The 24,966-nt window shown below is 34.7% G+C and overlaps 1 protein-coding gene across 4 annotated transcripts in view; it reads left to right on the forward strand.

Moving 5' to 3' along the window:
• USP47 (ubiquitin specific peptidase 47) overlaps positions 1-24,966 on the forward strand; it is a 113,048-nt gene that overhangs the window by 18,310 nt on the left and 69,772 nt on the right. For 2 of the 4 annotated variants that reach the window (XM_067540811.1, XM_067540813.1), the window contains exons 2-8: positions 8,945-9,148; positions 10,289-10,402; positions 15,297-15,435; positions 17,212-17,308; positions 20,965-21,110; positions 22,198-22,277; positions 23,235-23,384. In XM_067540811.1, coding sequence (XP_067396912.1) covers positions 8,945-9,148; positions 10,289-10,402; positions 15,297-15,435; positions 17,212-17,308; positions 20,965-21,110; positions 22,198-22,277; positions 23,235-23,384 — 930 coding nt within the window. Of the gene's footprint in view, positions 1-4,514; positions 4,576-8,944; positions 9,149-10,288; positions 10,403-15,296; positions 15,436-17,211; positions 17,309-20,964; positions 21,111-22,197; positions 22,278-23,234; positions 23,385-24,966 lie in introns of those variants that run through there. The other 2 variants (XM_067540814.1, XM_067540815.1) reach the window with 2 other exon arrangements.

Below are 24,966 nucleotides of genomic sequence, written 5' to 3' on the forward strand. Positions count from 1 at the left end.
ATATTCTTTTTGCCAAGAGTTTTATGTATCCTAAGTGTAGAAGTGTGATGGGATAGTCAGAATTTGCTCCTGGCAAGTTCTGTTTGATTGACATGAAGTGGTGAATTTGGCTTTAGTTCAACGGTTAAAACTTACAGTATTTCAGAAAGTGAAAAGTAGTAGTGGAATAGGACTTGTGTTTAAAATCTTGGATTCATTTATTTAAGTGGGATATCTGGTCAGAAAAAATATTGCTTGAAAGTAAACCACCATTGAATTGTGGTGCATCAAATCATGGGATTTTTTAATTGTTTTTTCAAATAGGGTAACTTACTAAAATTCTGTAGTGGGATTTAATTAACTTAGTGCTTCAGTCAAACTGAAGAATTGCAAACATGATGTAAAAATGTATTGTTAATCCTCTTAAATTTTATTATATTTTGAACCTATATTTTAAACTTTAAATTACATAATTACAATAAACTATATTTGGACATCTGCAAAAGATTACATATAACTCCTTTTAAAGAATCTGACTTTTTTCATTTCCTGGTCATCTTATTTATATTTCAAAGCACATTGATTTCAGGGGGATAACTTACATTATGCTTAAAGTTAAGAATATGCCTAAAATTCTACATTTGATTGCTGCGGGAGATAATGATGATGCTCACAGAAATAAGGATCTGGGTTGCTTGGATGGCACAATGCAATTTATGGCCTGCCCTGAAACTTGGAGTTGCTGTGTTAGTGGACCCTTGCATCCACTGACTGTAGAGGAGCACCATGCAGATACAGGCATTTGTTCATGTAGGGAAACTTTCAGGATCAGGGCTTATCTTAATTCCTAATCTTTTGTTTTCTTGTTTGTTTATAATTATTAACACAAATGACTTCTACTTCATGTTTTGTCATCTCAATTTTTTATAGATCTGAATTATTGTGGGAGATGTGGTCTAATTTATTAAGTGGGTTAGCTTTGTTCTGTTCCATGACCTCCAATTCCTTTATACAAACTAGGCAGTTCTTTATTGTCATTATGTAGAAGGCAGATTTTAAATGAAAACTTAGTACCACAATATTAGAAAATGTTAACATCTTTAATTAGGTTATTTTTAAAATTATGTGAAACATGAAATGTTAGTCTGAGGAACACAAATGTTTCTTGACTACAGTCTCGTTTCCGGGAAGCACTCAAGCATGTGCATAATAGGGATGCATTCCTAAATCACAGCCTACAGTGTCAACCTGCATTTGTTCTAATATAATATATATATTACAACTTCTTCCAATAATTGAAAAATATAGATACGTAATAACATGTATTACTGTTGTACTTTACAAAACATAATGTTTTATAACACTTAAGTGTTAGTGAGATTAGTAACTTCATAATTTCTAAAATATAGGTAAACAAGTTAGGAATTTTCACATACAGTCTTACCTTTTTTAATGGGATATTTAAGAAAGCTTATCTCTAAAATGCAGAATAGAATGCATGCAGTTTATTTCAGTTTCGTTCAGTTAGACTACACTACAGTATTTGAAAAACATAAACTTTCAACTCTATGAACTAGCTGTGGAGGTATCCCAAATCAGTGCAGTTGAGAAAATAAATGTGTGATAAGAAGACCGAGTGACTTTAATCACAGATAAATATTGTATTTAGAAAACATGAAGAATTTAGTTTTAAGTTTGCCTGTCTCTGTAGTGTAGTTAATACCATGATCCGGACCATAAAACCTAAATGGCAGATTTCCATGTCTCAGTTGTATCAAGAAAAGGGGTCTGTTTCTCAATAACAACAAAGTAATTACTGAGGGTTGGAAAAAGAGTAAGGAAACTAGGTTAGACTAGACATACAGGAGAATTAATGACCGAGAATCTGTATCGGTTGCTTTTCATTTCCGAAAGCTTCAATATAATTTTTTTGTTACAGATTTACTTTTAAAGTTGATTCCTGGGTGTTCAAAATGTTAAATACCTCACAAAATTAAAGCGTGAAATACAAGGCTGACTAGGTAAAGTGCATTTATAATGCAGTAAAAACCCTTGAGAAATCTTTCAGTAGTAATTTTCTTCAGGGTTGGATCCTCTGCTCTTGACAGCAGTAATTTATAGATCTTTCTGTCCACCCTGCAGGCTTCCTTTATTTGCAGGTGGGAAGGAGAACTGAAAGCTCCACCTGCTGACATATTTGGTGGATTGATCACACCCTTTATGAGGGAAAGATGTTTCTTATGTTCTCTGTGAGACATTCTTTAGCAGAGTAGTCTTTTCCTTTGTCTCTTCCAGGAATTCTGCATTTCAGAATGGACAGTGGTTCTTGGAATGCATTCTCATAGCAGGAAAGTTATTTCCCCCAGTGGGGTTCTGTGATTCTTCTGTCAGTCCTTCAGTTAGTGGCTCAGTTGTTTCCCATTTTAGGATTCAGTAGTGTTTAACATCTGTCAATGGTTTCCTTCTTTTAGGGTTACAGGCATACCTCTATTACACTCCATTCCTTTACTCAGCAGTAAAATAACTTGGGATTCCCTTGGAGACAACTGCAGAATAGTTTTTTGAACATCCAGTCTGCTCCCAACCAGAATCTGTTTACAGTGAAGTCATTTCGAACGTTTCTGACTTGTCCAGTGGCAGGGCAAGCCCTAAAACTTGAAAATCTGGAGAATATAACAGTAATTTTCATAGTAGCAAGTAAAGTTTTAGTAATTCCTAAATTATGTCTTGTGCGCCTCTCATCATGTGGGGCTTGTGGCAAAGCAAATTCATAGCTGAATTGTGAAGTGAAACAATATAAATCTTTTAAGTCGGTTTAACAAAATGCTTGTAAATGTAAATTGAAAGCAGATAATGTAATAAATAGGGAGCAAAAACATCTGGCATATTTTGTTTATTTTTAAAACTGCTGCCAAACATACTGGTTCTTACCAATGTTTAAAGAATATGGTTTTGTAGACACAGTTACTATTCTTGAAACTATTGACCGCTTCAAAAGTAATCAAAATAATTTCTTGCCCTGTGTGAACAACAAAATGTTTTACTGATTCTCCTTCAGATTAAAACTAAATATACTGATCTTATTTTGGTAGCTTTTTTTATAGTTCACTTGATATACTGCATTCATTTGTAAAGGTCACATATTCATATTTTGTGTAATGCAATAATATAGACCAGTATCGAGCATGCAGCTGAGACAGCAGAAGGCACATACCTACAGAACATCATAGGTCTTTTCCAAATTTAATTTATTTTATTAAGTTTGTCCCCCTCTGGCTAAACACCACATTACTGTACTTTCAGATATATTGTCCCATTAGTCACAGATTCAAATGGCAAAATATTAATTTTAAATTTAACACTTGGCATGCACTTCTACAAAATGGTTATTTTTATTTTATTGCATTTTTCTGCACACGTTATATGAGAGAAACACAATGGGATTTTGTAGATCACTTCCTCAATATTTTGGCAGCGTTACAAAACGCAGCACCAACACTTCTCCAGTATTATCTTCAGCTAAACACTTCACTACAATCGGGCATAGATTACAAAAATACAACAATTCTGTATCCGTTTTGGACTCCTATTCGTGAAATAATTTACATTATCAGAATTCCTTCAGTTTTCAGTGCTATAAGAATTTGAAGCAGTCCACATATTCCATGCTTGATACATTTTCTAAATATTTGCTGACATGAGTTATAGATTACCAATTAAAAATTTTACTCTGTTCGGGTTACAAATGTGAGGAACTAGTTTTAGTGTTGAACTAAAATATTTCACCAAAACTACCAGCATCTTATGATTTAGGTTTATAATATACGTTTATCAGTATGACTTAGAAAAGAATTGTCATCTATTTGTTTGTTTAATTACACTGTTTTCAAATCTTGTCGTGTACAATATCTTGTACAAGTTGTGGTTAGGATTTTTGCTAACCAGTTCATGTTAACTGAAATTACTCTACTGCTAAAGGAAATATTCTAATCTCTTATGAACCTATGTTAAACTGACTGTAGAATTCGTTAATGAAGTAATAAACTCTGAATTAAAAGCCTGTACTCTGATCCAGCAATTTGAACCAGTAGAGCACAGTTGTTTATCAGTGTCCGTATATGAGAAAAATACCTTTTTTGCCTTTTTACAATGAGTCGAATTACATTAATTAAATTTTATTTACAGATGTGGTTTATTTTAAACTGGTGTTTTGTGCTCATTAAAATTTTTACTTTGTATAAATAGCATATATTCACTCACCAACATTTTTTTAATCCTATTTATTCTTTTAATCTATGGAGTTACACATCTTAATGTACAACCAGATTCTCTAGCAGCAAAGAGTTTGCCCTGTAAATTACAGTACTTCTGGAAGATGTCTTTTTTTTTTTTTTTTTTTTTTAAATTAACTTTGAAAAAGTGTGGTGAGAGGCTAATCATTAGTCATACCCACTTTGCATAGAGTAAACTTTCTCTCTGCAAACAAAACATTTATACTTTAAGCATTATGATTGGTTATTAATTTTGTTTTTATAGGATGTGTTTTGGAGTTGCAGACAAAATATCTTTGATGAAATGAAGAAGAAATTTTCACAGGTGACAACTGAAGTCAACTTTTTAAAGTGATAACCAAGATGCATAATAACAGCATGATACTCTAGCTTTTGTTTAACATGAGCATGAGTTACTTAAATTCTTTGCATGTTTTGTGGATTTAAAAAAAATTCTTTATGTGCAGTTCTAACAATAGAAGGTTTTGAGGTATTTAGTTTCACTGTTTAATTGTAAATTGTCCCATACAAACATTTAACTCTTTTTTGTATGTTTTGTTTTATCACCAATAAGAAATGAGCATGACTCTGATAATTTGGAACCAGATCATTTAATTGTTGATTAAAATTTAAAAGCATGGAGTTGTAGACATTGTGTCAGTTGCATAGGGCCCTCTGTCTAACAAAATAACTTTGAGATTTGTGGCTCCTAAGTGTTGCCTTTACAGTGTGTGCTTTATAACTTGTTCACAAACTTGAAGGAGAACTACACTCAGTTTCTCAACCCAACAGTCTAAAAGCTCACAGCATAAAGGAATAAGTACTTATTTATCATAAATAAAAATTTATCAATAAAAAGTATTTTTCTGCATTGTCAAACACCAATTTGGGATCGATGTGTTGCATCTTGAGATCCCTCAGCTACCACTAGTGCCCTCTGAATCAGATCCTCTGCAAGAGAACTAATTGTGGTTTGCTAGTTGCAACTTCCAGTCTGCAGTGAACCAAGTGTAATGCATCAGATAGTAGTGTGGAAAGAGGGAAGTTGTGGGTTGGAGAATGGCCCAATAGGCTTTTCTGCGCATTATTTTTGGGAGCACAGATGGGAGGGACAAGAAGAGAACTCTCAGCTGGCAAACTACAAAGTGGAATCCCCTTGCGATGGGTGAAGCTCAGTCTGTTAGTCTACGTTTTTCTACGTGTTCTGTAACGATATTAATACCACTAGCTTGCTCTTGCTCTTCAGCTTTCTTTACAAGCGGGAGTTGATTTGATTACAGTGTATGCTCCCTAACCTGTTCCATGGAGTTAGAACTGAGAAGTATAGACTGGGCTGCTTGCAGAACATCCGTTAAGGCTCAGGAAGTCAGGGGGTGAACCACTGAAGTAGGCTGCAAGCCTGCTTCACCTCTTCCCTGGCATACAGTGAGAGAAGGTTCTGTAACAGGCTGCTTGGACATTGTGGCAGCCAAAGCTCAGAGAGTGGTGCTGAGTGCTTATAGAATGTAGTGGATAAAACTCATTCTAAAAATAATCACTATTGAAAATCATTAAATTTTAAGTCAGTGTTCTCAACTGTGATCCTTGGGACAGGAAGGGGAAATAGACAGTGAGGATTTTTTTTCATAGGGTTAGAATAAATCAGTGCTGCTATACAGTCTGGTCCCATTGTGCTCCATGGTGGCCTGTCCCTATCCCTTTCAGACTGCAACTAGGCAAATGAAGCCACATGTTCCCTGACGTTTCAAACCATACTGAGTCTCACAGTTAGATGAACAAGGATCAGCTGATGTAGTGGATGAAGTGAAGAGAGGACTGCATTTCAGAGTAGCATAAATTAGTTGGAGCAGGATTGTTCTCCAATAGGATTCCTATTCTGTGTGCTGTTTTGCTGATACTTTTTTATCTTCCACAATCTGTAAAAAGCTGGTATTCTGCTGACCTTCTTTACTCTGTATATGTAGATTGCATTCCACCCAGCTGCTGTCTGCTTTCTTCTCCTCAGAGGTTCAGTCCATCAGACTGGCTTTGTCCAGAAAGGATGAAATGAATGTGTCTTCTACCTGTGAATAGCATGTTTTCCTGTTCAGTATTCTGCATTGAAGAATGCCTCCAGCATGCCTACAGACTATAGAAATCAAGCTGCCCAATCTAAGAACATTCATAATGTAAAGTGAGCCCACTTAATGTAGAAATATTACTTGCTCTTTGATCCTTTCTTTCATATGGCTTTATCAATGATGATTGGGACAGATGCCTCAAATTTGGAGAAGGCTCTAAAATCACTTCAGCATTTAGATTTGAGGTATCCCATGGATATTGACATGTGGTTTCAGACAGTCTGGCTATTGCTACAAGCTTCCCTCCCTTATATAAGGATCAGTGGTATAGACCCTCCCCACAGGCAATACATCTGTTATATACTCCTTCAGTTGCCAGCGTGTGTGTCTCATGTACTAGAATGCCATTTGTGTGGAAATAGAGTATATTATCAGGTCATAGCTCTCCATTTAGCATTCTCTAGGAGATTTAAGGCATAATTTCAGCATGAGTATGGTTCTTGTTTACGTGTGATGTCTTAATCCACCAAAGATTGGCAATATCTCAGCATGGACCTGTTTGCCTTTGAGAACAATGAGCTTGTTCTGTAGTGGGCAGACATCTGGGCTTCTTGATATGAATTCGCAATAGGCAAAGTGTCATGCATTCCATGTTTTACACATTCAGAAGGCTGGTTACTTTGGGTATCCTCTCTACATATCCCTCACTCTGGTATGGTCTGTATTTTAAATATGATTTGTTTCTTTGTACTCAAGAAGTAGTACGTCATACAAGTCCAAATGCTAGAAATAATTTTTAACAGATTAAAGTTAGTGTGTCTCAGTGGATGTTTGGCTTTGCACTTCTTAAGCAGTAACTGTTGTTGAAACAACATTGGAAAATGGCTTTTCCTTGGTACTTTGGGGCCTTTGTGACCCCCTTTTCCATTCAGTTTTCTTGCTCTTCTCTTGTTCAGGATTGTTGTCCTCCTGTTTTATTTGAGATAAAATTAAACAGTTATTCTAGCAAAACAGCGAGAGTTCTGTGGCACCTTAAATTTGTTGGTCTTTATTTGCACCTAAGCTTTTGTGGGCACAAACCCTGCATCTGACTATTACATCTGATGAAGTAGGTTTCTGCCCACGAAAGCTTAGGTGCAAATAAATTTGTTGGTCTTTAAGGTGCCACAGAACTCTTGCTGTTTTGCTAAAAACAGACTAACACGGCTACCCCTCTGAAACTCATCAACAGTTATTCTAATCTTCCTCTTTTTGCAGAGATAAAATGATGCTTAGAGCAATATGTGCTAGTAACTTTTTAGCCAAGGTGATGTACTCATTCCATGTCATTCAGCATATAATTTCTGTCCTAACTCATTTTGCAATGAGTTTTGCAATGATTTTCTTTAAGGTTTGGAAGCTTTAAATGGCCTGCTCCCAAGATTGTTGTAGGTTGCAGATCTTCTGTTTCGCTGTCTTAAGAACCAAGAAAGGTGGTGAGCCACTTTACTCAAATAGCATTTTGTGTCTGTTACTGAAGAGTGTGAGTTTTGAATAGATGACTTCAAATCTCATCCCACCTTCCAGAGTTCTTGGCCACTTCATGGCTGGAACTTCAGATGACTCTGTTAGGCAATTATTTCTCTACCCTCTGACTCCACAAAAACAAACAAACAAAACCTCATTTCCTGTTAATGGGATTTTTATTATTTAGATTCCCTAAAGCAGGTTTACTATTATAAGAAAGAAATGAAGGACAATTGTGAGCCCAGTTATGTGGATCCTTTACTACTAAACCATTACGTGTGTGTGTGTGTGTGTGTGTGTGTGTGTGTGTGTGTGTGTGTATTTTATTTAAAGATTGTTGCAGAAACAAGTTTGTGTATGATGGTTGAGTCCCATTTTTTCTTTTAGTGTTGTGTGCCCTATTCATTTTAATAATAAAGAAAATCTGTATCGTGTTTTATAAATTTCAAAACTTAGTTATACAGGGATAAATATACCTGAACTACAATCTTAATAACTTTCATTTTGCTACTGCAAACATCTGATAATCTACATAACTTTGTCAGTGAAGGTTTAATGGAAGCGTTGAGTTCTCATGTTCCTTCATTATTTTTAGAAAATATACTATTACTATGCTGTGATGTGTTAGCAATGCTAAACCTAAATGACATTGATTAAATGAACAAAGTACACTTGATACATTATCCTTGCTTTTATTGTTTGCTTTCTAATTGTAAAATTCAGTAATTTTTCTTCTTATAACATACTTAAATTTCTAGTACTTTGGACGTGTGATTTTTGTTGTCTGTTTATGGTGACTGATTAAGTCTAAAATACGTAAAATGATACATGAAAAAATATGAAAAGACTAGTAAAGATACCTTTAAGAGTTTCTAGCACATAAAAGCTTTACAATAATTAAGCTACCATCAGGTTTGGAACTACAGAAGAACCTTAGCTAGCACTTGCCATGGTAATTAACATGACTTTCTATGCTTCTAAAATAAAAAAATTAGGTTTAAATTTGCAAAGTGTAGCAAAATTGTATTTGTTGTAGTTGGAGTGTTGTTACTTTGCAGATATATGAACTCATTTTAAAAAAATCCCCTCCTTTTTAGCCTATTGAATAGTTGCCTGCTTTGATTTCAGATAGAAAACGCTGCAGATGAACCCAGAGTGCTGTGTATAATACAAGATACTACCAATTCTAAGACCGTGAATGAACGTATCACTTTAAACCTGCCAGCTTCCACTCCACTGAGAAGGCTGTTTGAGGATGTGGCCTCCAAAGTGGGCTATGTTAATGGAACTTTTGATTTAGTTTGGGGAAATGGAGTCAATGTCGCTGATATGGTAATGGCAAAAATTTACTTAATTTTTTTCCTTTAAAAAAAAAAAAAAAAAAAAAAGTGATCAAATGAAAATTTGTAAAAGCTTGTTTTGTAGAATAGTAGTGTTGCACAATGTTTTCCGATCTTACCCTTGCATCAAGTTCTTGTAGTGACCCTAGGACCTGGAGAAGTTTGTAATCAAACACAGCTAAGCAAGTTGATGTTACTAGACTTAAATCTGAATTTTTTATTGATTTAGTTTAGACTATTTTGTACTGTCAGGTGTATTTTAGAAGGAACACTTACTGAACATCTAACTGACAAGTTCTTAATGTGATCATTCATAAAAATTCCATACTGACTCCTACTGTATTTTTTAATAAAAGAAACATCAGAACAACTAAGTCAATACACTTCTCAATTTTGCAGTGCCTGCATCTCTATTTAAGAAAGATTGTTCTCAGTAGCTTGAAAAATTATTTTTAGAATTTCTTCTGAAGTACAAAGTATTAACTACAGCAGCCTCTTTTGTAATTACTTTTTGTTCTTATACCTGAATTTATAATTCACAAGAATAACCTGTCAGTCTTGTGCTTTATTGCTATATATCCCTCAAATATCAGTTGTAACTGCACGACTATTTCCATAGAAATTCTGCATCTGAAACTCCATAAAACTCTTAAATAAACTTAGGAGTTGGAGTAGGATGATTGAGTTTATTTCTAGCAGCTAGAAATAATAGGGTGCTTAACACTCTTTTATTCAATTGTTTCTGCATGCTAGAACTGTTTGTATTTCAGTCGATGTATGCAAGTTACACCACACTTGGGACTACTGCCACCAGGTGTATAAAAATAAGTTAATTTGATTTATTGTATTTCTGAAGACCAGTGGTTAAGCTCTTGAATAAACTGACCAATTTGCAAATATTTATTAAATATTTTTATTAGGATTTGATTTATACACTGGTTTCTCTTGAGGGTAGTTCTTTCTGAATTCCTTCCAAGTTGATATTAAAAGCTGCTTATTTCATAGAGGGCAAGGCTATTTTCTTTTTTGCTGTAGTGAAAAAGTTATTTGAAACAATATATTTAGAAGACAACTTACTGAAGTGGTTCACAGAATCTTTTATTATGTATAAATGTATATTTTATTCTTACAGACTCTTTTGGATCAAACTACTGATAAATCTCTTCTCGATGCTGGTTTTGAGGTAGGGAAGAAAAATTTTCTACGTTTGACAGATAAAGATGGTGAACAGCCTCATGTAATGTCGGTAAGCCAAAATTGATGTATTTACAAAATTGGTTTTCCTTTTCAGGCTTTACAAGAGAGAAAATGCATCTTCTATGCCTTATTCTTGTGACAAGATTACATTATAGTTCTTTTTCTAGCTCTGTTTGTTACACTAAGTCTCTCTCTCTCTCTCAAAAAAACTTGTCAATGTAACTCAGTTACTTGAAACACTTATAATACTTGTTTGTGTCTCTGAAGTAAGAATATCAGAGACAAAATAGTATTCGTTATTTTCTGTTACTGTTTGATTATATTTACTAAATTTATGTTCAATATTATATAATCACCTAAACTTCGATTATATAAAGACAAGTCTTAACAGAATGGAATTAATGGTATCCCAGCCCAGACATATAAGGCAATGTCTACACTATCATTTTTGTCGGTATAACTTATGTCACTCTGGAGTGTGAGGGGAAAAAAACCACATCCCTGAGTGACATAAGTTACACCGACAGACATGTCGGTATGGACAGTGTTATGTTGACGGGAGAACTTCTCCCGCCGACATAGCTACCGCCACTCATGGAAGTGGTTTTATTATGCTGATGGGAGAGCGCTCTCATGTCAGCATAGAGCAGCTACACGAGAGCTCTTACAGTGGCGCGGCTGCATCGGTACAGTTGAGCCAGTATAAGCTCTCTAGTGTAGTGTAGGTCTAAGAGAGTTATTAGGACTATATAGGATATTTAGCAGCAGAGGTGTAGCTACCTCTTCAGTTTTGTAGGCTTTCACTTTTGTTTAAAAAATCAGAATAAACTAAATAAAGGTTGTTATGATCAATTGTTGGCTGCCACAGAAATGTTTGAGAGTTTCTGCTGAGTGAATTTGAGAATTTGAGGAAATGAAAATAGCAATGGCTTGTGTGAGCCAGGCATAAGGTAGACTAGCTACATAAAAGATTTACTATACAGCTCTCTCTCTGTTCCCTGGTCCTCATCTGCTGAGGCTTTCTTGAGCAGATTGTCTATTTTGCCAAATTTAATTTTATGGTATGAACAAATATGTTTAAGATAAGATTCTCAAACTCACTCCTTTGTGACCACAGTCAGAATCCAGGATGGACAGTTTTTGTTTTGGAGGGAAATGGGATAGCTTAGTTCCAACAAATGACTGCTGGCTCTTAAGTTGTGCCCAAAACATTAGATTGGTACATTTTAAAAAATGGGAATAAAAATTGTATGAAGATTATTAAACTACAGAGTTTATCAACAGCTAAATATAATGGCTTCCAGTGATTTTAGTTTCTTAACAGTTAAACCACAGAAATGAAATGTGATTTCTTCCTTATTCCACCTTAAGCCTAGGTTATGACAGGGATCTCTGAACCGGGAGTACTGGTAGCAAACACCTGTATTTAGGTTGCCTAACATTTTCCATTATACAAGATACTTGCAAACTGATTTTTTCAGAAGCTTTGATCTGTTATTTGCAACACGCCTTTGAAATTCAGCAAGGGGAAAGACCTCTGACTAGGGATTTTTTTTTTTTTTACATGAAATTCCGCTTTGTTTTGGCTGAGACAGACTGTTAAAAATAACTGTTTCCATGCTGTCATTTGTGTTCATCCGGAAAAGTTCTGGCAGCATGTCAGAATAATAAATTTGAAATTCTACTCTGGGGCTCCACATGGAACAGGAGCTAGTATTGAAACTCCAGTAGTAGAAGTGTTTTCTGCAGTGCTGACAGTTCAGGGTTCAAACCATACTGATGATGTATGTTAAGGGGATTATTACAGTTGTACATAATAGAATTTGTTTTTAGCTCTTTCCTAAAAAAATAAAACAAAACCCACATACCTAACCCTGGCAATTGTATTTAAAAATGTTGTAATGCTTTCTGTTTGCAAAACTACTTTAGTTGACAAAATCAAACACTTGAAAGCAGGGTGGATTGATTTAAATCAAGGCGATTTAAAACATTGATTTAAATCATGGTTTAAATCACCGAGAGAAAATCATTGATTTTAAATCAAGTTTCCCACTGATATTACTTCACATATTTCTTAAACAATGGTGCAAATCTGATCACTAAAATATGTTAATTTACATCTCAATACAGCATTTTACAACATCTAGGATGGTATACTTTGTGTAATTTTGAGAACTTGATTTTTATTAATTTAGGAAATAGTGCATAATACTCATTACTTGTGGCAAGCTGCAGATGCAACAGCAGGACATTAGGAATGGTAAGAACTAAAATAAACACACACACAAACTAGCACTTATATTTTATTAAACTAAATCTTAAATGTTACATAAATGTCTCACATTTGCAGTTTCAGCAGTCTCCTGAATTGCTGGCCGTCCTTAAACTCTTTTTTTTTTTTAAATTTTCAAATTTTATTAACTCTAACAGACAAGTCATCACAACACTAAACATATGCTGTCCTTAAAACTTCTACAACTAGCTCTCATCTTCCCCACTCCCACTGTCATATACTGAAACAGAAATATGAGTTTTCCTGCTTTTCAGCTCCCAGTCTTAGCTTTGAGTGAATAATACCAAATGATGAAAATTATTCTCTCTGTGCTTGCAGAGGAAGCTTCTGCTGTGAAAAGTTGGCTTAGCAACTGAAGGAATTCTGTTTCAAGGTGCCTGGCTAATGATTTCCACCAATTTAGGGGAGTGACTGTGTTCAAAGCATCATCAGGAAACATGTACTGTTTAAATGGTTCCGCTCCAACCCTGAAATATATTATGATTGGCGTAACTGAGGAGCAATTTTGAGATGCCCATGCCATGGTAGCAGCATCTTCTTCGGAAGTTAGGCATCTACCTTTAATATCTGGGGTCGAGAATGTTTGCAAGAAAATGAGGTGGAGTTGTGCTTGATCCATTCGCTTCTTTATTGCCTGCGGTTTAACTTTCTGGTGAGGTATTTCTTTCTTCAGTGTCTCTTGAAGTGCCTTCCAAATTTTGACAGCATCATCAATGCAGCAACAATTTCCCTGAAGTTTGTTTAAGGCTATCGATATAGACTTTAGTTTACTGAGCATATCCTCTACATTCCTTTTTAATCCAATGTTAGATACTTTGGATGAGATACTTCCATTTATTTTATCACAGTTTTCTTCACAAAGTTTTATGACAATAGGCCAGTTCTTAATAAATTGTTCAAAACAATCAACCACACAATTCCATCAAACATCTTGAGGGAGAATTAGTTTGGATCCTCCTGCTCTCTTCAGTGAAGCTGAAGCAAAACGGTTGTTAGGGAAATATTTTGAGACTTCAACACCTTTTTCTTTTATTCCTGGAGAAGATATACTTAAATCTTTGGCTAAAAGATGCATTAAATGGGCACTGCAGCCATATGTTATTAAGGAACACCCTTCCGTTTCTTCTTCTAACTATCTTCTCATCTTTGCCACGTTTGCAGCATTGTCTGAGACAAAATTGCGCACGTATAGGATGGGATTCCCTTGGGAAAGCTGAGTTATGCTGAAGTAAAATAGGGAATAGACTTATGGCATCACCATTATGGTCTGTGGCCATGATGTTCTAAAATAAGAGGCAAGTATTATGTAACATAAAGTAAGAAAATGACACCCAATGGCAACTGGCAAATCTAGATTTCTCTTACTGCAGCTTTCCGTACCATATATTTGGGTGATAGATTCTAAACTTAGTTAACTAATTAAACAAGCCGTAAGGATTAACTAAGCTAAACTTTTTTTCTAGCAACATCCAACATAGCAAACAGCTTGAGAATTTACTTGTTAAATCACACTTTATACTAAAAGGCATAGAGAATCTTGAAGAATGATGTTTTGCAAAGTGAATTATTTAAGTTACTAACCAGTTGAACCACATTGTTCTTCAGACATAGCCACATCTTCATTCGGATCGTTTTCTCCCAATAAGCAGTTTTCATTGTGATGTTTCATTCTTGCAACTAGGCCCTGCATCTCTTTCTTGAACTGCTTACACTTGACACGTTTTCCTTTTTTACCTAGGGAAGGAATTTCTTCAAAATATTCCCAGATAGAGTATCTCTTACGCTCAGAAGCTATGACAGTTTTTCTATGGCAAAAGTGTGTGGGAATATTGGAAGCTGTGTGTGTACTGAATAACGTCTTTCCTTTTTCTTTCTAGTCCACTGCACTGTTCCTTTCTACTCTGCCTCCGTCCTTTATCTCTCTCTTTAAGACAGTGTCTTAACTAACTCCTCTGCCTTGCTTGACCCAGTCCCACCACCACATAAGCACAGAACAACAATCCTATCCAGCCTGTGTCTGTCTTTGCACATATGACTTTAGTCTGCTGAGAAACAGAAACTGAAAGCCCAGAACTTTCAAGAAGCAAGAGCTGGTAGTTAGGTTGGACAGACGAGCCATTAATTCATTTTTATGAAACTGTAAGTGTAGGTTTAGCATGTTTGTGATGAGATTTAATTGTAATTGTTATTTTTTAAACGAGAGAAATTTAGTATTGATGATTTAAAAAAAAAATCTGGTTTAAATCTGATTTTTATTTTTTTTAAAAAACATTGATTTTTATCCACCCTGCTTGAAAGTTAGGAAATGCCTGATTTTTACGATTGCCTGTGCAACCTTAATTTTTTCCCCTTGTATGCATATGCATTACAGTAATTTTTTTAACTACATGGCCATATACTGTTGTTTCCAAAGGCCATTTGTCTCAGTCAGTGCACAGGATGGACTCACAATGGGGCAGAAATAAGGTTATAAGGGCAACTGTAGATCAGGCATTTTCTAAACTTTGACTACTTGACATTACAACCTAAATGATCTTTTAATATAGGTTCTTTTGTATGATATATAGCTGACTTCTAACTTCTTTTGTAAAAGTTAATTGAGTTTAAGTAAATTAATTTTTACATAAAAATCAATTCATTCATATTTTAGGAGGAATCGGGTACAACAGATGATGGTTCTCAAGACAGGTTTATAGGCCCTTTACCAAGAGAAGGCTCTGTTGGTTGTACCAATGATTATGTCTGTCAAAACTACTCATACTCTTCTTTCCTGAGTAAATCAGAGACAGGTATGGCGTTCTGTCCCACTTTATTTTAACTTAACTTATTAAATAAAGGCTATACTAAGTGTTAATTATTTTAAAATAATCTTAAATCTGTTTTTAAGTAAGCAGAATTTAATTTTGAATTTATTTTGAAGAGGAAATAGCCATTTATTTTAAATGCATTAAAATGTTAGAATTTTTTTAATTTACTTTAGATGGTTCTTACCAGATCCCTCTTTGGTCAAGGGACAAAAGCATCCTCTTCTTGGTCTGCAATGGGGTTGTAATGTGTGTGAAGAAATTTTCCTTCAAAAACAGGGTTTTTTGGGTGGGGGTTGAGGAGTGGATTGTTTGCTGCTAGTGTGCTTTTTAAAGTTTTAATCCATGACTGCTGTTGAATTTTTCATTATTCCCAATCCTCCATCTTTCCTAGACCCCAGTTAATAATTTGGTTTTGACAGTATTCTTTGTAGGATTACAGTGCATCTGCTCCCTTTTTCTCATTTTGGCACCCATGCATTTGTGTGTTCAGCTGGTAAATCTTGCTGCAAATGCAAATGTTAATCATATTTTATCCTTTTTATAGGCTATATTTGACACTTTTCTTGACTTGTGATTTGACTGAGATCAGTGGTATGCAATAAACAGATGTTCTTTCCTTATTAGTTTAGTAGTAGGTAATTTAGGACTGTTACTGACCTCTGGTGTTGAATACCACAATGCTGATAGGATGAAAGCATTCATGGCAGTCCTGCTGGTCCAGGTTTTTTTATGTGGGGTCAAGGCATTGTGCTAACTGATGTTGTCATTCTGTCCAGATACAGTTGAGATAGATAAGTAGTCTGCCGTAAAAGAACAAATAAAATATAATGCATACATTCCGATTTTGAATTATTTTCACAAAAAATCTCCTATTCATTGCAAAGGATGGTTGCCTTTTGTGTTATGAGAAGGGAACTGTACGCTAGTATTTCTTTTCACTTACAGCTGCAGAATACAGAATTACATAGCATAAAAGCAAAAGTCCACATTCAATTCTATATCACTGTATGCAGCAATATACTGAATTTTTTACTTTATGTCCCATATTTGCTTCATGGTTTGGAGAGAACTGGCCTTAATGTCATTTCATATAGTTTTTAATTTAGGTAAATTTGTCACTCTTCATCTTCACTGAAACTAATAAAACTTTGATACTGAACTTAGTAGTAGTTCATAACTGCTTATTCTTGGGGCGGAGAGGAGAAGAAAGCCTCTATTTCTCTCTCTTGAAGGCAATTAATTTGTTGTTAATCAGCACAAAGTGCTCTTTAGATGATGACGTACGAGTTATTAAAGTTGATATTTTGCTTTTAATTGTGGATTGTCTTCAATCAAAAGTGTATATTACATCCTTGAAGTAAATCCTAAAAAAAATAAACGTTAGGTTATAGCTTCACTTGTGCCCATGTTAGTATTACCTAGTAAACCTAGAGCATTTAGTTTAATATTTATGAATTCTGTTTTACAATATCATTAAAGTATACTCATGTGGTTCAAGGAAATTGAGAAGTTGAACGTAAAATGATTTTTACTGTACGTCTAATGCTGTCTCAGATAAGCACAACAATTTTTTGCCAATTATTGCTCAGTCTTCACTTTTTTATGGTAAAAATATGTTTTTTTAAATGACAGTACCTGCATATGGTATTGGTAATGTTCCTTCTTTAATCATTCTTTCTTGTCAGTTACATCTTAGTTTTCTTCTGGCTGGTCAGAAACTACTTTGTTTTCAACTCAAACTTATTTGTATTTTTTTAGGCTATGTGGGGTTAGTAAATCAAGCAATGACTTGCTATTTGAACAGCCTGTTACAAACACTTTTCATGACTCCTGAATTTAGAAATGCATTATACAAGTAAGTATTTATTTTATATAAACAAGATTGTATCTTTAATATTGACATCTTAGGAAACTATTGTAATAGACTTCTATCCTGTCACAGATACGCAGGTATGGCAAGTGAATTTCTTTCATGTTAGTTCTCCTGTTTAGAAATGCAAATGTATCTAGACTGCAGTGGGAATTTTGGGTGTGCAGGGAATGCAGTTGTTTCCAAGGTGGGTAGACCTAAGGAACAGGGATTCTGAGGAGAACAACGAAGGAACTTACCTCAAGAACAATTTTCTCTTTTTCTTTTTATATTCTGGATTACGCTAAGTTATCTGTCTACCTAGAATTTTAGCCATGGGCTGAACCTACAGTCATCTTCCTTCTCTGTCCACATGCGAATAAAGCCAATACATTATTTTTTAAAGTTACATCTACAATAACCTTATTTCCAAAGAAAACCTCTTGCAATTTTAAGTAGTGACTTTTGTGCCGAGGAGACTGGCCCATAACTGTGATACAAGTGTCAAGAGATTAGAGTAACCAAGAACCTCTGCATCTTCATGACAAAATTTTTTTTAAAAGTCTTCAACTTCCCTCCAATAAGTTGATCAAAATCATATATTTAAGAACAAATACCCAAACCCCAAAGACCTGAAATCACTTCAAAATTCTGAGGATATAAGAACAACACAGGGATCTTCTTGTGTCACTTTAATTTGTAAAGTGGTTTGAACATGATGATTTTATGATTCTATGATGGATGCAGTACAAGATCTTTGATAGATAATGCTTAAACATTGTTATCATTACATGACACTTAAGATGTTCCTTTGTGGTGGGTAATCTTGCTGTAAGCATCCATCTGTGACACTGTAAAATTTGCTTTATGATCATGCCTTTTCCATAAACTGAATGAATGGTTTCTTTTCATGGGATTGTTTGATCTCTTCTGGCACATTTATACATCCATCTGTATCACAAGGTGAGCCATAAGCTAGGATGGTTCTTTGCCATGGTTAATGGACATCTGTGGTACAATAGAATTTCCCCAAATGTAGGTGGAAAAACCTGTTAGAGAACAATAATAGGTATTATCTAAAGGTCTAGTACAACTATATCCAAAATCAGGTGTGTCTAAGTGTAATGTCTAGCTTTTCTTGTAGCGTAGATGAGCATAAATGCACATAGGATTGAGATGATAAAGTTATCATTCATATGTTCTTTGTACAATGGGTTTTTTGCTTTCTTCTGATCCTGTATATCTATTTTCATTTATATTGAAATATATTTAAAACAATGAAATCACCAGTATTTGATAACATCCAAATCTCTAATAGCAAATGTTAAAATCTTTTAAAATGAATTTATAAACTTATAATAATTATATTCATAATGCAGTGTTTTTAAAAAAGTGGCCTGAGTTTCATAAATGTTAAATCCACCCTTCATTTGGCTTGAAACAGTTTTAAAAACAGACGACGCTTGTTTAAGAAGAATAAATATGTAAAAGATGGAATGGGCTGTTGAGCATTTCAGATTAAAAAAAAAAAAGATTTTTGGAACCTTATTTAGTTGGAGCAGTGCTTAATTTTTGCCAGGGCTGAGCCCCGGGACTTCTAAGTTTGGCTGTTCATAGCCCCGGCACCTTTGGGATTGCTACCTCAGTTATGAAAGTAAAAAAATTGCTTGAGCCCTGGCACTTCTTTCATTACAAAGTAAGCACTGAGTTGGAGTATTAAAAAGTGATCATGATAGTGTTATCACAGAGGATGGTTTGTTGAGCAAATGTGCAAAAGTTATAAAGCAGAGAAATGCACATTCTAATTTTAATATATACTATATTTTGTGCTTTGCAAGTTTAAACTAAGATATAACTATAGCTTTTGACCTATGAATAAGAACATAAGAACGGCCATGTTGGGTCAGACCAGTGGTCCATCTAGCTCAGTATCCTGTCCTCTTGACAGTGGCCAATGCCAGGTGTTTCAGAGGGAATGAATAGAATAGGTAATGATCAAGTAATCCATACCCTGTGAGTGCGTTGCTTGCAAACTTTGTCGCAAAGATTTCCAATGAAGCTGACACATCAAAAGAACATAGAAATGTAGGGCTGGAAAGTCGTCATGATCCATCTCCCCCAGCCTCCTTGCCAGTCTTTTGAGGTCATTTAATCCATCCCTCTGTGCTGAGGAAGGACCAAGCATATTTAGACCATCCCTGACAGGTGTTTGTCTGACATGTTCTTAAAAGCCTCCATTGATGGTGATTTTGCAGCTTTCCTTAGTAAACTGTTTAAGTACTTATTCTTATAGTTAGAAAAATTTTCCTAGTATCTAATTTAACTCTTCCTTGCTGCAGGATTACTTCCTGTTCTACCTTCAGTTAACAACAAAAACAAATGTTCACCATCCTCTTTATTACAGCCCTTAACATATTTGAAGGATGTTATCATGTCCCCCCTTGATTGCCTTTTCTCAAGACTAAACATGCAAGCTTTTTTATCCTTTCCTCATAGAAGATTTAGGAAAAAAGCTAACCTGTCTTTTTTTTTTTTTGTTGCTCTCCTCTGGACTCCCTCCATTTTGTTCACATCTTTCTTAAAGTGTGGCACCCAAAATGGGATTCAAATACTAAAACAAAGTTCTCACCAGTGCTGATTGGAATGGTACATTTTGCCATAGTTGATCATATTCAATTTGTGAGCCACTGTAAACCCCAGATTCTTTTCTGCTGCCTAACCATTTATTCTCCATTTAGTGTTGGTGCATTTGATTTTTCCTTCCTGAGTGTATTGCACTTGTCTTTAATGAATTTCATATTGTAGATTTCAGGTCAGTTCTCCAATTTATCAAGGTTATTTTGAATTCTAATCCTGTTCTCTAGAGTGCTTGCAATACCTCCCAACTTAATGTCATTTGCAGATTTTATAAGTGTACTCGCCAGTCTGATGTTCAAATCATTAGCGAAAATATTGAATAGAACCAGATCCAGGATAGACCCCTGTAGGACCCAGCAGAGCCATACGGTTTGACAATAAATCATTAATAACTACTCTTTGAGTGTGGTTTTTCAGCCAGTTGTGTACACACTTTTTATAATTTCATTTAGACCAAATTTTCCTGGTTTATTTTCAGGAAGGTCTTGTGGGACTGTCAAAACCTTTACTAAAATAAAGATAAATCACATCTATTGCTTCCTCCTATCCATTAGGCCAGTAACCCTGTCAAAGGAGGAAATTAGGTTTGTTTTGCATGATTTGTTCTTGAAAATCTATATTGGCTATTACTTTATCACCCTGATCAATTTACAAATTGATTGTAAACATCAGTCTTTTTTTTTAAAAAAAAAAATTCCCCAGTATTTTGAATATTATCTATAAAAGTTTCATGCCTAAGTGTTGTTTGTGTTCATAATTGCAACAGTGAAGTCAGTAATTCTGAAATGATTGACATCTTTTATTTTGGTACAATTGCAAATTGTAGTTAGTCGTCTTTGACTGCTGAGTGGTTTATGAAAGCTGGGGAAAATTTTCATTCTCATAAAGCTAAGTCAAACAGAGCATCAGTTAACTCCTACAATTTAGCAAACTTCTAAAGGCAAGATAATTTCTCCTAAAATAAATGCTATTTTGTGAAATAAATTGCTGTAGAAGTATTACTCAAATGTTTTATTTGTTAATAGATGGGAATTTGAAGAATCTGAAGAAGATCCAGTGATGAGCATCCCTTACCAGCTTCAAAGATTATTTGTTTTATTGCAGACCAGCAAAAAGAGAGCAATTGAAACAACAGATGTTACACGGAGCTTTGGATGGGATAGTAGTGAGGGTAATATTTGATGTTGGGTGTTACTGTGTGGAAAATTTAGCATAATTTTAATAGGTGATGTTGTTTTCCAGGTAGTGCCCATGTAGAGGACACATACAATAGCACTAAACTGATATTGGTGGTGTAAAAGACCTCTGTTCATACAATTTTAAAGAAGAACCTAAAACAAGTTATAACAGAGTAGTTTAAATGAACACTTAGTTTCTAAAAGGGCTTTTTATTTTGTAGTGTGAGGTCACTGAATGAAAATTAATCTTAGATTTCTTGAATTTTTATAGTCCAAATCCACTGAGAGAATTAAAACTTTCAAATAAGTATTTGAGATCATTGGAAAGATCGTGCTACAGTTTTGCTCAGAAGTTTAACATTTTTCATTTTTATGTAGTGTGTTAAATTTGATTCCACCAAATTTTTTACACTGTTACCCTCCACCCTCCTCAAAGCAGCTAGAAATTAAGTAGATGTTTCTGGCAAAAAAAATTAATTCAGGTTGTAGATATCAGTTATTTAAAGGAATAATCTTTGTAAAAGATGATGTAGCTGTCTCAGAAAACAAACATCAACCTGGAAACGCAAAGGTCACACTTAAACAGAAAATAGTGCAGAAAATTCCAAACACATTAAATTTGGAGATGCACAGTTGGTCACGTGGACAGTGTAATCCTGCCGTATGCCCTGCTGATCTTCCACACTTTGCATTTGTCACGCCATAATATGAGATGAGACTTCATTTTGCCTTAAAATTTCTAGAAAAGAACCTAGGTAGATTTGTTTTAGTTTTGGGGAAGTGTGGATGAGGTAGGTGACCAAATAGCAAGTGTGAAAAATCAGGACAGATGGGGGATAGTAAGCACCTATATATGCTCAAAACTTTCCTAATGTGTATGCTAATTTTCCTCATTTTATGATTTTTAGAAAAACATAATCCCTACAAGGAAAGATCTTTTACAATAAATCATATCTTATGCATAGAACTTTGATAGCACCCTCAAAGCTAAATCTATAACTGTACTATAGAAAATATTGGAGGAGTGAATGATTTTTTTTCTTTTTTTGACTGAATGAGATTAATTTTACTTTATACCAGCATGGCAGCAGCATGATGTACAGGAGCTTTGTAGAGTCATGTTTGATGCTTTGGAACAGAAGTGGAAGCAAACAGAGCAGGTAATTGTACCATAATACTACTACCTTCAGGGATGGGATGTTGGAAGAATCTTGTTTAACTCTGACTTCTAAATGTGGTCACGTGGTAATTGTTTTGGAAGACAATTGAAAATCAGCCATTGCTGCCAGTTGTCTTTTGTCTGAGGCAGTGGTTAACTCACGGGATGGCTTCAGTGTGATTTTTTTTTTTGAGATTGGTTTACAGATTTTATTCTTTTAATTAAAGCTGTGTGTGTAAAGGTCTAAGTCCTGATTGCAGTGGGCTGGATCCTCAGTCCTGATTTGCATGGCAGAAGGCCAGCATAACTGTCCAACTGAGGGTTTCTCCACCACAGGGGAAATCCTTAGGTACACTTTAGCCAGAATAGATGGCTCTATGCAGCTTCCCTTACCCTGCCCTAGTTGAAATAGGAATGGTCCTGGCCAGAGCACTGCTGCATACTGTGGATATCCAGATGGAATACCTGCCCCATTGGGACAATTGTTAGTGCAGAGTTGCAGATGACTCCTTTGTAGTATCTTCCCCTGACTGGTCACCAGCATTTTTTGAACACCGATGAGGAATGAATCACACATGAATTATATAATCATGATTAAGCAATAAGAAAACATTATTTTACAACATTGTTATTACTTTAGAACACTGCTTTATAGGTAGAAAGCAGGAACCAACATGATGATAAAACAGTGCTCTAAAGTAAACATTAGGTAGAAAGCAGGAATCCTCAAGACGTTTTATTTCCTAGTAGTATGTGGCCTGAAGTGTGCATTTATTATTATAAAATGTATATTGTTAATGTTTCACATGTTTAATAAATAACTACGATCTATTCCTCTGAAATTAAGTGTAAGGAAAAAGGGATGTCAATGTAAAACTAAAGAAAGGGAATATTTTGTCTTGAACTCTTTTAGATGTTGCTTCAAACTATGCCAAAATAAATATTCTCTTTGTTTTAGGCTGATCTCATAAATCAACTGTATCAAGGCAAACTGAAGGACTATGTAAGATGTCTAGAATGTGGCTATGAGGGCTGGAGAATTGACACTTACCTGGATATTCCATTGGTCATCAGGCCTTATGGCTCCAACCAGGCATTTGCTAGCGTGGTGTGTACTATTATGCTGACAGCTAGTACATCCATACACACATAAAATACATAATGCGACAGTGGTATAATTTCTTATATGGTAAGTATCATCCTAGATACTCCATCTTGGGGTGTTCGTCTTTGTGCAGTGAACCAGCTAGCAAGTTCTAGAAGAATTTTTTTAACCCTTCAATGAGTCCTACTGGTGCATGTAAAAGGGGAGGGGAAATGCAACTATTCTACCTTTTAAGGTTACAATAATTCATGATTTTCTTTCTGATAGAATTTTCAGTATTTGCCCTAGGCATCTGTTGTGAAATTACTGATGATCTTTTCATTGCTTGGGTTTTTTTTTTATTGGAACTTTTATTAGATTTTGTTAGCACTGTTGGAAGTTTTAGTGAAAGAACAGGACAGCTAGTTAGTAAATTTTGGTTTAATCTCTCTATCTGCTGGTTTTTATAACTTAAATAGTTTAAAAATAATATCCTTTATCCATTTGGCAAACATTCTGTAATTCTAATGAGGAAAATTCCATTATTCCTCTATTTTCTTTATTAATACTTTTATGCCAGCATTACTGATGTTGGCAAACATGTATATAACATAGGGGATAATTTTTAATTACCTGCTTTCCACAAGAAAAGTAATTTACATACTATTTCATACCACCATTGTGGTTTTAAAAAATAAATTCTTGATGGAATTATTAAAAATAGTGGGAGATAAGTCAAAGAATGTTCTTTAAAATATTTTTCTGCAGCAAGTCATATGTTGGTTATAAACTGCTTTATATTATTATTATTACATTTCTTTTTAAATGTTAAACAGCGAGAGGCCTGTGGTACCTTAAAGACTAGTACATTTATTGGGGCATAAGCTTTCGTGGGCAGATGCATCCGACAAAGTGGGTTTCTGCCCAATAAAAACTGATGCCCAAATAAATTTGTTAGTTTTTAAGGTACCACAGGACTCTCGCTGTTTTGTTAAAAACAGACTAACACACTACCCCTCTGGAACTTTTTCAATGTTAATGTTCTCCCTTATATTTAGTGAGCTGGCACTGTTGTAAAACATTAACATATTCTTTCAATTTCTTAACCAAAGAACTGCTATCTCCAGGTTAAATACCAGTGTAGCTTCAGTTACATAGGACACTTGATATTTTAAAGCTTTAGATACCAATCTTCAAGGTGAAAAGGATGAGAGAGAGACATTCCTCATATAACTTTTAAAAAAGGATGGGAGTAAGGAAAATTTTCTGAACGCCTCTCAGCATTTTTCCAGCTTTTATGGAGCTTCTTACACCTAACCGGAGGTGCATTTTTAAATTGCAATTTCAAGATATTGCAGAGATTGATGTGTCAAATGGCTTTCTTTTTCATTATTTTTTAACCATATTTCATGAAATTTTCAGTTAATACAAAAACAAGGAATTTTGCCTTTTTTGCATTTTTATTGATTCAGTGAGTAAACACTTAATAAATATATATGTGTATGTGTGTATATATATATATTTTTAATAATTCCATTAATCACAAACTCTTCTTCAGAGTGGTGTGCTTATGTCTCAAATTATTCTAGAATTTATTTTCTTTGGT

The sequence above is a fragment of the Emydura macquarii genome, unplaced genomic scaffold, assembly GCF_026122565.2.
Source record: "Emydura macquarii macquarii isolate MOO-44397 ecotype Brisbane River unplaced genomic scaffold, CSIRO-AGI_Emac_v2 contig_587, whole genome shotgun sequence".
NCBI lineage: Eukaryota > Metazoa > Chordata > Testudines > Chelidae > Emydura > Emydura macquarii.